We start from the raw sequence: 13,352 nt of genomic DNA, 5'->3' as shown, positions 1-13,352 counted from the left end.
GCGAAATTTGTCGCGACATCTTGTTGCGTGCAGCGGAGATCGCTCAAGTACTAAAATGGTGCTGGGCGGCGTTTCACAAACTGCAGGTCAATATCACCTGTTCACAAGAAGCCGGCACTAGTCATTCCTTCGCCTTGCTTTCCGCTGCGTCTTGTGCGTTGTCTGTGGTCGTTATGCAGCGTCGCGCTGTCATTCGCTGTACCGATAAGATCTGCACAGGTGCCGAGCCACGAAGGGCAACATGATTCCTTGGCACGATCATGCACCTTGGCAAGCCATCTACGAAGCTTAGCTAAACAACATCGGTGCCTGCGGCGGGCCAACATTGAACACGGACTTGGAGAGCTGTCACTGCACTCTAATTACTGGAACTCAGGTAGCCGCATCCGGTCGGACATGGTACAAGGGGTAATGTTTTCGAAGCGGACGCGCGGCTAACGTGTGGTCGCTCAACTATCTACCATCAATCTGCGCGCACGACACAGGCATGTTGAATACCAAACATCTCGCCAACAATAAGAACACGACACCATTTCGGTTTCCTCCTCGATGCCCACGCTGTTGTCAAGCCTTGTCCCTTCACTCTAGTTGCTCTGTCCATTCCAGGCCACATGCCTTTCAACCAAGACACCTGAAGCCGTCCTGGCCCTGATCGGTAGGAATCCAAACTGTAACAAAGTCACCAGAAGGTCGGGAGGATCCATCGTAACGATCCCAGCAAGGCTCCCACTCTATCTGCCCTTGCGCGCGTTCGCGGGGCAGTTCAGAGTGACCTCCACGCCCATGGCATTAGAGACCGTGTAGCTGTCCATGACCTCAACACTGGCACCGGCGCTGAAGATCTCCTTTACCCCAGCACTGAAAGAAACTCCTGCGGAGACACTATGTGTCTCAGACGTCTCCACCGTCTTGGTGATTGAGCCGCCACCTGGGATAACGGGTCCCACGTCGTAGATGGAGCCTGGTCGGGTGATCCTCTTGTACGTCGCGGCAAGTTCAAAGGAGGTAACCTAGGGGAATTGGTAATTGTGTTGGCAGCCGAGACTAATGAGATACGTACCGAATCTTGCTGACGCTTGAATATGTCTTTCGCATGGGTTCCTTGAGTGGCGTTGAAGGCCACTGCGCTTGGAGGCTCCACGGCGAAGTCCGGGTTCAGCTCAGCGGTGAATCTGAAGCCATCTGGGTCTGGCGTGATATACGTTCCGCCAGCACCATTGGGATCACAAGTAGCCATGAGTATGCTGTATGCTAGCTGAACGCGCGAAGTTCTGATTGGAATGTCCTCATCGGGACATAGCTCCACTTGACAATTTAGAGAATTGTCGGGGAACGTAAACGTAGAACAGGACCCCTTTCCTTTTCCTGGGGCGGGAAAAGTGCCAGGGTTGACCAGGTATGGTTCGATGAGGGTATAGCCTGCGATGACTCTCGTCAGCCTGTATGACAACAATCGAGCAGATGCTCTTACAGTCGCCCCAGTTCGGGCGAGCTTTGCAGTCACATTGGATCGACTGAGCAACGACCGTAACGGTGAGGGCCAGGGCAGTGGCGAGTAGGGAGGACCTATGAATCATGGTGGCTCTGTTGAGGTCAAAGATATGGAAGATGGTCTGTAGCTCGGCGAGGAGGTCCGGCATATACAATCGCGCGCATATTCTTCTCAGTGAATCCAGGAATCTCATCCATCTCAGCTTCGAGACCTTCTGCCAAGGCCGTTGCACTGGCTTCAAGGCGTCTGTTCCAAAGAGGATCGCACATCTGCTTCATCGTGGCGGTCGTCCATGAGGGATCTGCAAGGCGTTGTGAAGTTCTTCACGGCTCGGCAGCGCTCTTAGCATACCTAGTTGCGTGATCTTGACAAATCCTTCGTACTATCACTATGCCCTTCGTCCCTGTGTTTTGCCCTGCGTTCTTTCCGCTGTGCCCTTCGTGCTTTCTTCGTGCCCTGGGTCGGAGACAAGCTGTACCGAATGTGCACCTGGACAGCCTGGTACCATCAGTGCGATCACCTACGACTCCAACTTGGGCAACGAGGGTAGAGGGTGCATTTACTATGAAGGTCGAGACTGCTCCGGAGGTCGAGGAATATTGAAATCTGCGGAGTTCCCAAACATCGACCCGTGCACAGCTACGACTCGTCCAAAACAGTCTTTCCAGTGTCCATCGGGCTGAATTCAGTCTATCTCCAAGTAGCCAGGCAGTGTGAAGTGACAAGGTCGTAGAAGCGAGGAACGGAAGCGGACCGGTCGGTGGGACATAGCTTTTGGCATGACAGTTCAATGGTATTCAACATGCTCATAGAGTCATCTCAAGTCTTTTGCGAACTTGGAACTTTTCACAAGTGTCACCGAGAACTGAGGGATGGGATTCTGGAACGATACTTTGTGGCGAGCGCATCGCCCAGGTGGCGGGTGTATAGCAATGCGTATGACAAGCTGCGTCCTGGTCGTATCGCTCTCAGTGGGACGTGTCGATCGTGTTGCCTTCGAATTGTGAGAATGAAACCGTGACAAGAAATCTCGTGCACTACATCTAGCAAAGATAGAATGCTTTTGATCGCCCACCAACAAAAGAGTTGCATCGCCCCACCGCAGGAGCCCGCACGGACGTTGCGATGATTGTTGGTAATGTTGGTGGTAGTAAATAGCTCTTGCATGGCCTGAGAAGATTGTGTGGCTGCCGGTGTATGAGGAAGGCCCAGTATCTGCCGGTGTGTGGCCGGTCAATCGCCATGCCTGGCAAGCATCATGTGACATCACAGTCGCACATGCGAAGCTTGTCTCCAAGCTGCTCTTCGCTTCATACGGTCACTTGCCCTCCGCTGCGTTGTAGGTAATGATTCGCCACGCATGTTGTGAATGTTGTAGCGCCAACCTTGCCGGCCCGCGAAGAGCACTCAATAATCTTGGCGCCTTCGCAATTGGGATGCAAATCCAAGGCCGGCTGCTTGGCAACGAATCCTTCCCTCGGGCCTTGTTTTCATCGCTCTGTGTGAATGGTGGTCGAACCGTTCGCTCTTTTACGTACGCTTGGACGAGTTGCAACTACGTCTCAAGGTGCGAGGTCGCGACACAGACAATGTTCATTTTATAGACAATAGAACACGAGGAGGAACTTGAGGGCACCGGAGTCAGGTCGGACCAAGCTTCACGAAGCTAATGAGAGATCGAGCACTGATGATCTCCCTCCGGGAATCGGCAGCATAAGACTCGGCGCTGCAGAGTCAGCTCCGCGGATAGCCATTGGCAGGCCAAATATTAGGACGACCCAATGCAACGCCTTATTGCTGCGCCGCTGAGATACTCCATGCTGCAATGTTGGTGGAAGCATATACTGTGCCGCTCCAAGATGCAGTTGGGATCTGTCGCAGTATATCATGGGAAAGGTAGTAGCACAGCTGCGCCGGGCTGATTGTGTAGAACGAGAGCATTTTGATCATCACTTTGTGGCCTTGTGGAACCCGCAAGATTCGACATATCCGGTATACCCTTGAGCAATAGGCTGGTGGCGATCATGCATGACACAGAAGTGTCCCAGAAATTGCTCGAAGAGTGGCTCCACGACCACCTCGATAAAGGGCCTTTTTGTAGCGAGCAGGAGGTGCTGGACAATCTGCTCTCCCAGGCCACTGCCCAGCTATGGGCTCTCGAGCATATCGACAGGACAAGCGGTTTTGCCGACTCAGATGGTCAGTTCGCATGCGTCAATGATATTAGCCATGGTGCTTCATATTTGGCAGACACTGCCATCGCAACGCGCATGTCCTTGGCCACAACAGACGTCTCCATCGCCCTTCAAAGGACGGAAGCTACCTCAACGCAGCTGTTCGATCCCCAGCCCACCATGTCGTACGGCGATGGATCAAGCCTGGCAGAGACTTCACATCCGGATACCCACAGCATGCTGTTACAGCTTCTGGCCAACTTAACGAGCTGCATAGGAGCGCACCAGTTCCATTCGGCAGGAAATGCCAGTATGTTCGAAAGCTCATCCCCTTCAGACTTTTCATCTAAGCAGCATGCAGAGCAAACGGCGAACGATGTCGACGTCTCCGGCGGGTCAAGCGCTGGAGAAGTGCCACTTGAATCGTATGCCTTGGAGTCTACGCCACAGAGCTTACCGCGATGCTGGGAGCATGGGTGCAATGGTCGGTCCTTCAAGTCCTTGCGGAATTATAGGCGCCATGTGGCAGAGCAGAAGGGGCTGGACTCCGCTGCTTGCTCGCGCTGCGGAGTAACATTCAATCGTAAGAGCAATTGCGACAAGCACGAGAGCACTTGTGTTGTTAGAAGGCGACAAGAAGGCAGACGAGCTAAGCTTGCTAAGTATGCGGCAATCCGGCCTTGGCACCTGTCGAGACCTCAGTACTGTGCCGCTGTGGAGGCGGAGCATCTTCTTGAAGAAGCTGTGTCGACCGGAGGTGTTCCAAAGGCATGACAGCTGATCTGGTGGTTGCAGTAACCATCAGTACATGGTGACATCGGTGTTGGCTCAACAATGATGATTCGGTGCTCTTAGCTCCCTCGAGCGTATCGATTGTGTGCACTTTGCAGTGTGGCTTACTGAGCCTCAACCTAGCAGGCCGCCATGGAGTAACGTGTGTCCTGGCGTCATCTATATAGGTCCGTGTCCTCGCTACAGACTAACCATGCACAGCTGAGGCAGCCTTTACATTGAGATGAAACAGCAACTTTCACCAGCACGACATCGTTCGGGCGAACAGGTCAAAGACCCCGTCACCAGACTCAAAGAGGACTTCAGACAGAATCTATGCGTTGATCATTGGCTTTCAGGAGACAACAAGTTCCTGCCTCGAAACTGTTTGTCCAAGCTCCTCCAGATCGACCGTATCAAAGAATGCATGCCGACCGCCGAGGATACTCTGATCAAGCTTGTAGCTGATGAGGCCACGTTAGTGTTCGCTACAATACTGCGCAGCAACTGTGGAAGTTATGGGTCAAAGCTTCTTTTGCAATCAATCGTTGAGATGTGTCTGCAGCATGGGCTTTGCGATCGGAGATTGCCAATTCCGGACGTCCCTACGAGTGAGTACGACCAAGAAGCTATTCGAGCGACACGCCCCGAGTTGCAAGCGTTCGACTACTGGGGTGACGATAGTTGGGGCATATGGGAGAGCTTCTACAACACCCAGTGGACGTTTCTTGCGCCCACATTTACCAGGGCTCGGCTGGAGCACACCCTACCGGCGCGAACCATCTTGCCCTTCACGGGGTATGCCGAAGAGGTCTCCAGTGGCAACTTCGGAAGTGTCAGTAAGGCTTACTTGCACGCAAACCACGTTGAGGGCTTTGACGAGGTAAGCTGCTCGGCGGAGCCGCGATAGTAACCTTTGTTGATAAGGAATGACAGCTTCCCGGTGGCAAGTTTTGCATTGCCATCAAGGAGTTCAGGCAAGTGGCCTCAAATGCTACTGCAGGTATGTCGGCGCAGCTTGCTTTCCGGAAAGAGGTCGACAACCTGAAGAAGATGAACGCACGCAAATCATCCGACCAGCATCCCCATCTAGTCAGTCATATCGCTGCTATCACCCTTGAAAACGATCCCGAAGACACTCGCGCGAACAGATATCTTATAGTTTCCGAGTGGGCGGACGGTGGTGATTTGCGCGATTTCTGGAAGCGGCCTCCGGGATCATTCACGAAGGCGAGGACCAGTCAACAACGATCCGCCGTGATCGACCAACTTCGAGGCCTAGCAAGTGCTATTGGCAAGTTGCACAATCAGAAGAATGCTCCGTCGAGAGCCGCTGCTCTGGATGACGTCGGAAGCGGCGCCGCTGGTGTGGTATTCCCGGAGATAACTATCAACGACAAAGGTACTTCAGGAGATGCTCTGCTGAACGATGATGCTTCAAACTGGCGTCATGGGGATTTGAAGCCCGAGAACATTCTCGTATTCCTCGACGCTGTGAGTACATGCGGCATCTGGCGCATTGCTGACGTTGGATTGGCGAAGATGCACAGTCAGGCCACCGCACGCCGAAGAGGAGTCACTGGAACTCAATTCGGCACCGTCATATACGAGCCCCCAGATGTTCGTACAGACCTCCAAAACAATCGCGCCAGATCAAGACAGTACGACATCTGGTCATTTGGATGCATCATGCTCGAGACCATTGTTAAGCGTAACGATCGACGAGCGCTAGCCATCCACCGTAGCGACGTGTGAGCTTGCGAACACTCGAGCGTAGGTGGTGGCGTCAGCGAAGAGGGAGTGGAGCTCTATCACCAGCCCTCAACTAGCCTTGGCGCCCGCTCTGATTGGTCAACTTTCAAGTTCAAGGGTCACGTGATCTACCGCACTGTGCCTGTTGGCGAACTCGCAAACATATACTCGTCGCTAACGCCTATGTCGTCGTATAATAAGCGCTGTACGTCGGGTAGCTCTAGCGTGGATCGCACGCTACTTTGCAGTCTAGAAGGGTTGGTAGAGAGCTCCACTCCGCTACGCTTACCTTTGGAGGTTCACAACCGCCAACAGCACATTTTATGGTTGCTGTATGGTCAGACTGGACTTGATCAATTCCGAAACCTACCCTTCGATGCTTCCAAAGGGACCAACTTTTACACCCGATTGGAGCCATCTGGGGCAGAAGTGAACAGCTCTGTCGCGCAGCTGATGGATAATATTCTCGACCATGATCTGCAGGACACCGATGCCTGGGGCAACGCCATTCGCGATGTCGTCACTCTGATCCGCGACAGACTGCTAGTCGTCCATCTCGAAGATCGATCGCTACCACCACCGCATCGCGTGAAAGCCGACGTGCTGCTCAAGGAGTTGGAGGGCATCGTCGAGAAGGCCAAGGCCACCGATTCAGGTGCCCAATATCTCCATACACCCAGGAAGCCGATCGATGGCCGTACGTACGACGTTGATGGTATTCTCAACGCCTCAAGACGTCCAGGAACCACGAAAAGTACATACGAATCACGCCTCTTACCAGGCAATCAGCCTAGAGTGCACCCTTCAGGCAGTCTGTCGCCGCTAGCCGGAAAGGATGTGCCTTTGCATGGCGGACGAAATGAACGAGTGAGTCACGATGGACACTGACTAGCCACACCGTTGTGACATGTGAATTCTAGGACACAGTGAGCACAACCATTGTCAGCGGGAATGACCTTTACTAACAACGCTCTGGTATATGCATGACCCTTGGATCAGCACAGTTGGTCCCACACCACAGACAACGTCTTTGCTGAGTCCTTCGCCGCGGGAGTAATCGCACCTGCCAAAGGGCCTGCATCAGCTCCTGCTCTATGCCAGACATGCCGTAGTATGGCCACGCACATAATGGCGAATTTTCGAGTCGATCGTACAAAGTTCGACACCACATGCGTCCTCTGTGCAATGCTGCTTCGCGGTGTCGATCGCAATCATACGTACGGCAATACCGTACCCCCGGTGAGCATTCGCACAGTAGATTCAAGAATCCTAGTGGAGCAGGAAGGTCAACTGAAGCAAAGTTTGACCATTGGACGACTACCAGGTTCGTGGCTATGATGCTCAGACATACAGCTCGTGTTGACAGTGTCATCAACAGATGAGGACATCAGTGCAGCATACAAGGACGTCCAGATCTCCTCCCCACGTCTCCCTGGTATCGAGAGCTCTGCTCATGGTATCTTGCTGCAGCAGTGGCTACAAGACTGCGATGCGAATCATCCAACGTGCTGCCGAGAGGAAGACTTGCGACTTCCACCACGCTTGCCAACCCGACTGCTGGCGTTACATACAGCAATTTCAGGTGATATCAGACTCCTTGACTCAGCCGACATTCCCACTGGGCCTAGTGGCTTATGCAAATATGCTGCACTCTCATACAGATGGGGTAATCCTGGCGTACACCAATATTATCAGACGACCACTGCGAACCTGTCCCTTCACAAGAGGCGCATCAACATTGAGGACCTCCCTCTTCTTGTTCAAGATGCCGTCAAAGTCGCTAGGGACATCAAGACGCCATATCTTTGGATTGATTCATTGTGCATCGTACAAGATGACAACGATGACTGGGACGAGGAGGCTGCCCGCATGTTAGATGTCTTCAGTGTCGCTTACTGTGTCATTGCTGCAAGCAGGTCGACCGGAGTCTCCGACGGCTTTCTTGGGGAGCCTGAACCAAGAAAGTCTATTCCGCTTCCTAACAGCTCCCTCTTCATAGCAGAAGACATTGATGACTTTCAGAGAGACGTCATCGAAGGGCACTTGAACAAACGGGCGTGGGTCCTGCAAGAGCGTGCTTTGGCCCGTCGAACGATCTACTTCAGAGAGCGACAAATGTACTGGGAATGTGGTGAAGGCATTCGATGCGAGACCATGACTAAGATGCGCAAGTACGTGCAATATGCGAAGGTACTTCAAATCCGGAGCTGACGTGGATCTTTTTAGCAAGCAAGCCGCTTTCCTCGGTGATCCAAACTTCCCTCGTCTTGCTGAGATGGAAACAAAAGGCGGGAAGATACTGCTTTCTCAAAAGCTGTACGAGCAATACTCTCGGCTGGCATTCACTTACGAGCAGGATCGTCCAATCGCAATTGCCGGAATTGAGGAGAGACTTTGTCGTGCATTCGATTCCAGAGGCGGCTACGGCGTGTTTGAGAAATACCTTGGCCGGAGCATACTATGGCAACGTGCTGACGAGGAGCCCACTCTCGGCAAAATTGACTTCAGCAAAGAACGAGGCCAAATACCATCATGGTCTTGGATGGCGTACATGGGCGCAGTCAACTTGCTTGAGTTACCGTTCGGAAAGATAGAGTGGACTAGCGATTATCAATCACCCTGGTCCTCCTTTCGGCGACCGCCTTGAGCCTTCGACACTCTTCTACCAGTGGCGTACGGAAGCCTGGGATAAACGCTGTCGCAAGAGCTCTCAGGTTCAGTGGATGGACGGGCAAGGTAGGCGAGATGTATCTTGTCTGGGACCGGGAAGCGTTGCATGACAGTCTGACGAAAGGCGTAATCATTGGAAAATTGAAGACCGAGAGCCCCTCCCCAACCCAGAGGCATTACCTACTCCTGATACGCAAGAGTGACGAAGGAGAGACATACGAGCGAGTTGGGGTAGGGTTCCTTCCGAAAGATTGCATCGTGCTCGAGGCTGAAGGGACCGATGTGGAAGTGTGCTGACCAAGGCTCTACGGGTTTGAGACGGCGGAGGAGCAGTATGGCCAGGAATTGCTCCGTACCGTACTGGATAGCGTGCACACATTGCTCTTCGTTGCGATACCATGCTCCTCTCTCGTGCGGTCGTAACACAGCATACTAATATGAGCGGCTTGCCACAATCTGGCCCGACGTCTCCGCTGAGATTAAGTGATAACCCGCACTGGCTCCAGGGTTTTCCCCATCACGGATTCTACACCCATTATATTCTCCTAGCCAGGGTGTTACTTCATTACAAGCGATACATCAACGCTGCGACTCCCACGATCCCAGCCTAGACCCCGGCCCCAAGTCCTACATGTGTCGCCTCGCTGACCTGCCCAGAGCTCGCATCCTCAACCGACCGGAGAGGCGTCCCCGACGCCGTCACAGTCGACACTTGCGACTCATTCTTCGTCGAAACCGTCCCATTTCCTTCCTGTTTGACCTCACCCGGAACCGTGGAAGTCACGCTCATCCCAGACGTAGTCATCGTCACCGTCGCTACAGTTTTCGTCGAATCAAACTCGTGAAGAGGCCCTGCAGCGAAGTCAGCTCCGGCCTCGATTCCTGCTGCTGGGGCCGGGGCTGCGGGATTGGGAATGGACTAACGTTTCTGCACTTCGGAGACTGCCTTGTCGTTTGCGAACCACCACTCTGTACCATGGCGGAGAGCGGCACGCCAGTCGCAGGGCGAGCGAGGAGCTATACAGAAGAGGTCGGGGTCGTTGGGGTCGTATTGTGGAGGTGCTGCAGCGGCGGACGGCAAGTGGGGAGCGCCGGTCACAACGAGGAGAGTAATGGTGGGTAATGATGGCTTCATTGCTGGATTTGCAGCAAGTTACTCGTTGAGGTAACGTGTAGTGCTGACGAAGGAGGTGATAATATTGATACTCGGCGCCAGTGCGTGGAGGTATCTGGCTGAGATGGCTTGGCAGAATGGGACGCTGAGAGAGTCCTCATGTTTCGACGGCTTCGATGAAGCTTTCAGGATCATTTTTAAAGTGCTGTGCCACTCAAAGCGTATGGTGGTGATGGTGATGGTGGTGGTGGGCGGCTAAGTACATGCGGCACAGCAAGGACGTTTCACCCTAGCGTGGCGTGAACTCTCAAAGTCTTCAAGACCACATCAACAATGATACCAGCGCTGACTTATGTTCTGGACAGCTTTGCCTCACCGCAACAGGTCGCGCAAACTCCCTCACGACCCAAAATAACTCCCCGCTTCATCAACCAACCTCATCCCCCTCTTCGCCCTATCCCTCAACCTGAAAACCCGCCTCACAACTTCCACAAGAAACCCTCCAGGCAACTCATCCATCAACTCCACAAACAACTCTTCATCAACATCAACGCTCCACACATCCATCATCCACACCCTCAATGGCGCGTCCTCCCTCGTATGCTCCCAGACATACTCCACATGGTAGATACTCGGGATGATACCCTCCCTCTGATGAATCTCGCAGCACTTCTCAATAGCCGCATGTCGAAGTGAGACGTCCTTAAGCTGTTCGCCAACTACGTAGGCGCAGATCGGGTGTGAGAAAGACTCCTTGCTGTGGCGGCGGACGGGGCCTTTGTACGAGTTTGGTTCAGTGTTCAGGTGACCGGATTGTAGCCAGTGATGGTAGATCGCGAAGCAGTAGGGGACCATGTCCTTGAGGCGTAGGGCGATTGGTGAGGCGGGGAATTGGTGTTGGTAGTTCTCGCATGCTGCTGCTAGGACAGGAGATTTTGCACAGGCCAGGGTCTTGGGGAGGCAGAACTTGGTTTGGTCTAAGTCTTGGCCGACGGAGATGATGAGGAGGTCGTGAGGGGCGCTGCCGTGACAACGTTAGTTGGTGTTCCTGGTGACGGAGATGTGACTGTGCTGTACATTGCCTGTTCGTGTGCTTCATGCTCTGACTTCGTCGGCGCCAGCGGATCGAGAGCAGGTCGCTCTTCTACCGCCATGATGATGTGTACCCAACATTGAAGTCCTGTTGAAGTGGTCGAATTTGCAGATATGGTGTTTGTCGTAGCTTCTTTCAGGAGCTGCAGCATAACTGCTGCAATGTTGCTTTGAGTTCGCTAGCGCAACTGCCAAACATCACCTAGAGAGACAGTAGCGAGATCATTCACTTGCAGGTCTTAGACACAACGCCGCTTGGACTACTCAATATGTTCAGTACAGTAGAGCACATCGTGCTGATGAAGTGAAGTGTCATCCACCTGCCGGAACTTTGTCGGACACCAACGACATCCATGTCCCGATCCATGCGATTGAGCAAGGATTGAAGATCGAGATGAGCTTTGCCAGAGAATGTGATATACGGAGTGAAGACCGATGGCCGAGTTCTTGTTCTACACAAGTGTGCACTCTTGTTGTTTCGTCGAAGGCAGCTACGTTACACGCCGGCATCAAGAGCACGAAAGCGCGGCATGTGATTGAGGGTCAAGCCCGCATCAATTGACCGTACCTCCGCCATTCCGCTCCTTTCCCACTCCTCTCTGAGCTCGAGTGGATCCAGTCCATCCATGAACATCGCCCATGCACGAGCGTAAATGTGCGGAAATCATACCAGGCTGACCGCGCCAATACGCGTGTGCACGCCAAGGATACGGGACAACGTCTCACCATAACACCCTTCCCCCTCTTCCCGCAGGTCTTCAAATCGGACCCCTTGCAGACGGATGACGCTGTCTGCCAGGACGAGCTCCTGAAGAACAGGCTGATCTTTGACGAAGTTCCTCAGCGCAGAAAGTGTAACGCTGACTCCTGCGAGCCGAAATTCCTTCAGAGCCACGAAGATAGCAGGGTGCTGGTATCCGAACAAGGCATCGGTGGCTAGCCAGGTGAGTCTACGAAAGGGTCCGTACCTGATATCTGCAAAGCTTAGGTCCAGATATTCTAGCTCGAAGTTATGCTGCAGAGTGATGAAGATGAAAAGAATCTCTTGGTCTAGGCTGTGAAACCTGGCGATTTGCAGTGCGAGGGTGATGCGCCGGAGTCGAAGCGTCGTTTCGCATGCCAGGAATCCGCACGGCGCAGTCTCGCGGATGGGAGAGTCGACCACCGTGCTCGGTCTCAGGGCCCAATCTGTGCCAGCCATGGTGAAGGCTTCGAGCGCTGGCCAACGAAGGAAGCCGATCGCCTGATCCAGCAAACATGTAGCGACACTTCCGAATGTTTCGTCCACCTCCAGCGTATGTAGTCTGATCATATCCTTGAAGGTTGGTGCAGCGGCAGGTAGTATGCTTGAAGCTTCGCTGTTTGTAACGACCACCTCTTCGACTCGATTGAGTCTTGCCAACGCAGATAGCAAGGTACCAACGCATGACCCGAGGCCGTCGGGTTTGCCGGAGAAGTCGAGCGCCGTGTCACTTATGAACCCCGAGTAGAAGTCGTAGATGGCCAATCTCGATTCATATGCCTCCCAAAGACCGCCATCGCCGAAGCCTCCTGGAATACCAAGTTCAAGTGGTCGTTTCGCTGTGTCGATGTAGAACGACAACTTGCGGAGCGCTGGACCGAAGACTGGATGCTTTGCGATGTCTATGGCGGCTAGAAGGCAGTTCCTGCTGCTTAAAAGGAAGCACTTTTCGGTGAAGTGCACTGTGGCGAATGTGCGGAGAGTCTTGGCTGCGATGTCCCTGGAAACGAGCCGAGTCGCCACGAGATCGGCTGGGTCTAGGTGTTGGGCGACGGTCTCGAAGATCTCGGGTGGTAGAGCGTTGAGAGGCATGTTGGCGGAGCCCTTGGTTGTGGTGCCGTGAGTCTGTGAGGTGCGCTGCAGAATGTCCGAGCTTTGGTGCGAGTAAAGTTGACAAAGTGTGGCAGTCTTATAAAGTGCCAGGACTCGAGCAGTGGCGGGGTCACAGGCTTCGCAGTGAATGAAAATAGCTAGAAACATCGTTAGCCGCATTGCGTTCACGTTTGCTGGCAAGTAAACTCCAGTGATCATGTGCAATGACTTCGCCCGCAACGCTTCGGTACAGTCAGTGATAATTATCGTGAAGAGCGTCGAGGGCAGCTGCACTTCAGTTTCGCTATGGCAACGAGGGACAGAACACTCTTCGGTTGAGGCAAAGTATGGTGTAGAATCTCGCTCTGCCTTGGACTTTGTGGTTCGGCAGCCTCCGATTTCAAATCTGTCCGGTGAAATACTCCCATGTCCCTCATTGTGTCGGAAAATACT

At 53.4% G+C, this 13,352-nt stretch overlaps 5 protein-coding genes across 5 annotated transcripts; 2 read left to right on the top strand and 3 right to left on the bottom strand.

Annotated features, from left to right (window-relative positions):
- Positions 1–731: 731 nt before the first annotated feature.
- Positions 732–1,685, bottom strand: CLAFUR5_14534 (uncharacterized protein; the record flags this gene model as incomplete). Its single annotated transcript, XM_047913682.1, has 3 exons — positions 732–1,010; positions 1,061–1,419; positions 1,472–1,685. 3 exons carry the CDS (start codon positions 1,683–1,685, stop codon positions 732–734), a joined length of 852 nt encoding a protein of 283 aa, XP_047769543.1.
- Positions 1,686–4,681: 2,996 nt separating this feature from the next.
- Positions 4,682–7,154, top strand: CLAFUR5_14533 (uncharacterized protein; the record flags this gene model as incomplete). Its single annotated transcript, XM_047913681.1, has 4 exons — positions 4,682–5,320; positions 5,374–6,057; positions 6,640–7,056; positions 7,110–7,154. The coding sequence occupies 4 exons, from the start codon at positions 4,682–4,684 to the stop codon at positions 7,152–7,154; spliced, it is 1,785 nt and encodes a 594-aa protein (XP_047769467.1).
- Positions 7,155–7,302: 148 nt separating this feature from the next.
- Positions 7,303–8,836, top strand: CLAFUR5_14532 (uncharacterized protein; the record flags this gene model as incomplete). The annotated part of the gene is made up of 3 exons (XM_047913680.1): positions 7,303–7,513; positions 7,568–8,360; positions 8,416–8,836. 3 exons carry the CDS (start codon positions 7,303–7,305, stop codon positions 8,834–8,836), a joined length of 1,425 nt encoding a protein of 474 aa, XP_047769468.1.
- A 1,536-nt stretch (positions 8,837–10,372) lies between these two features.
- CLAFUR5_14531 (uncharacterized protein) lies at positions 10,373–11,217 on the bottom strand (the record flags this gene model as incomplete). The annotated part of the gene is made up of 2 exons (XM_047913679.1): positions 10,373–10,994; positions 11,051–11,217. 2 exons carry the CDS (start codon positions 11,215–11,217, stop codon positions 10,373–10,375), a joined length of 789 nt encoding a protein of 262 aa, XP_047769469.1.
- A 512-nt stretch (positions 11,218–11,729) lies between these two features.
- On the bottom strand, positions 11,730–12,899 carry CLAFUR5_14530 (uncharacterized protein; the record flags this gene model as incomplete). The annotated part of the gene is made up of 1 exon (XM_047913678.1): positions 11,730–12,899. The coding sequence occupies one exon, from the start codon at positions 12,897–12,899 to the stop codon at positions 11,730–11,732; it is 1,170 nt and encodes a 389-aa protein (XP_047769470.1).
- Positions 12,900–13,352: the final 453 nt, after the last annotated feature.

Source organism: Fulvia fulva, chromosome 13, assembly GCF_020509005.1.
Source record: "Fulvia fulva chromosome 13, complete sequence".
Taxonomy (NCBI): Eukaryota; Fungi; Ascomycota; class Dothideomycetes; order Mycosphaerellales; family Mycosphaerellaceae; genus Fulvia; species Fulvia fulva.
This window is presented reverse-complemented; position numbering and strand designations above follow the sequence as displayed.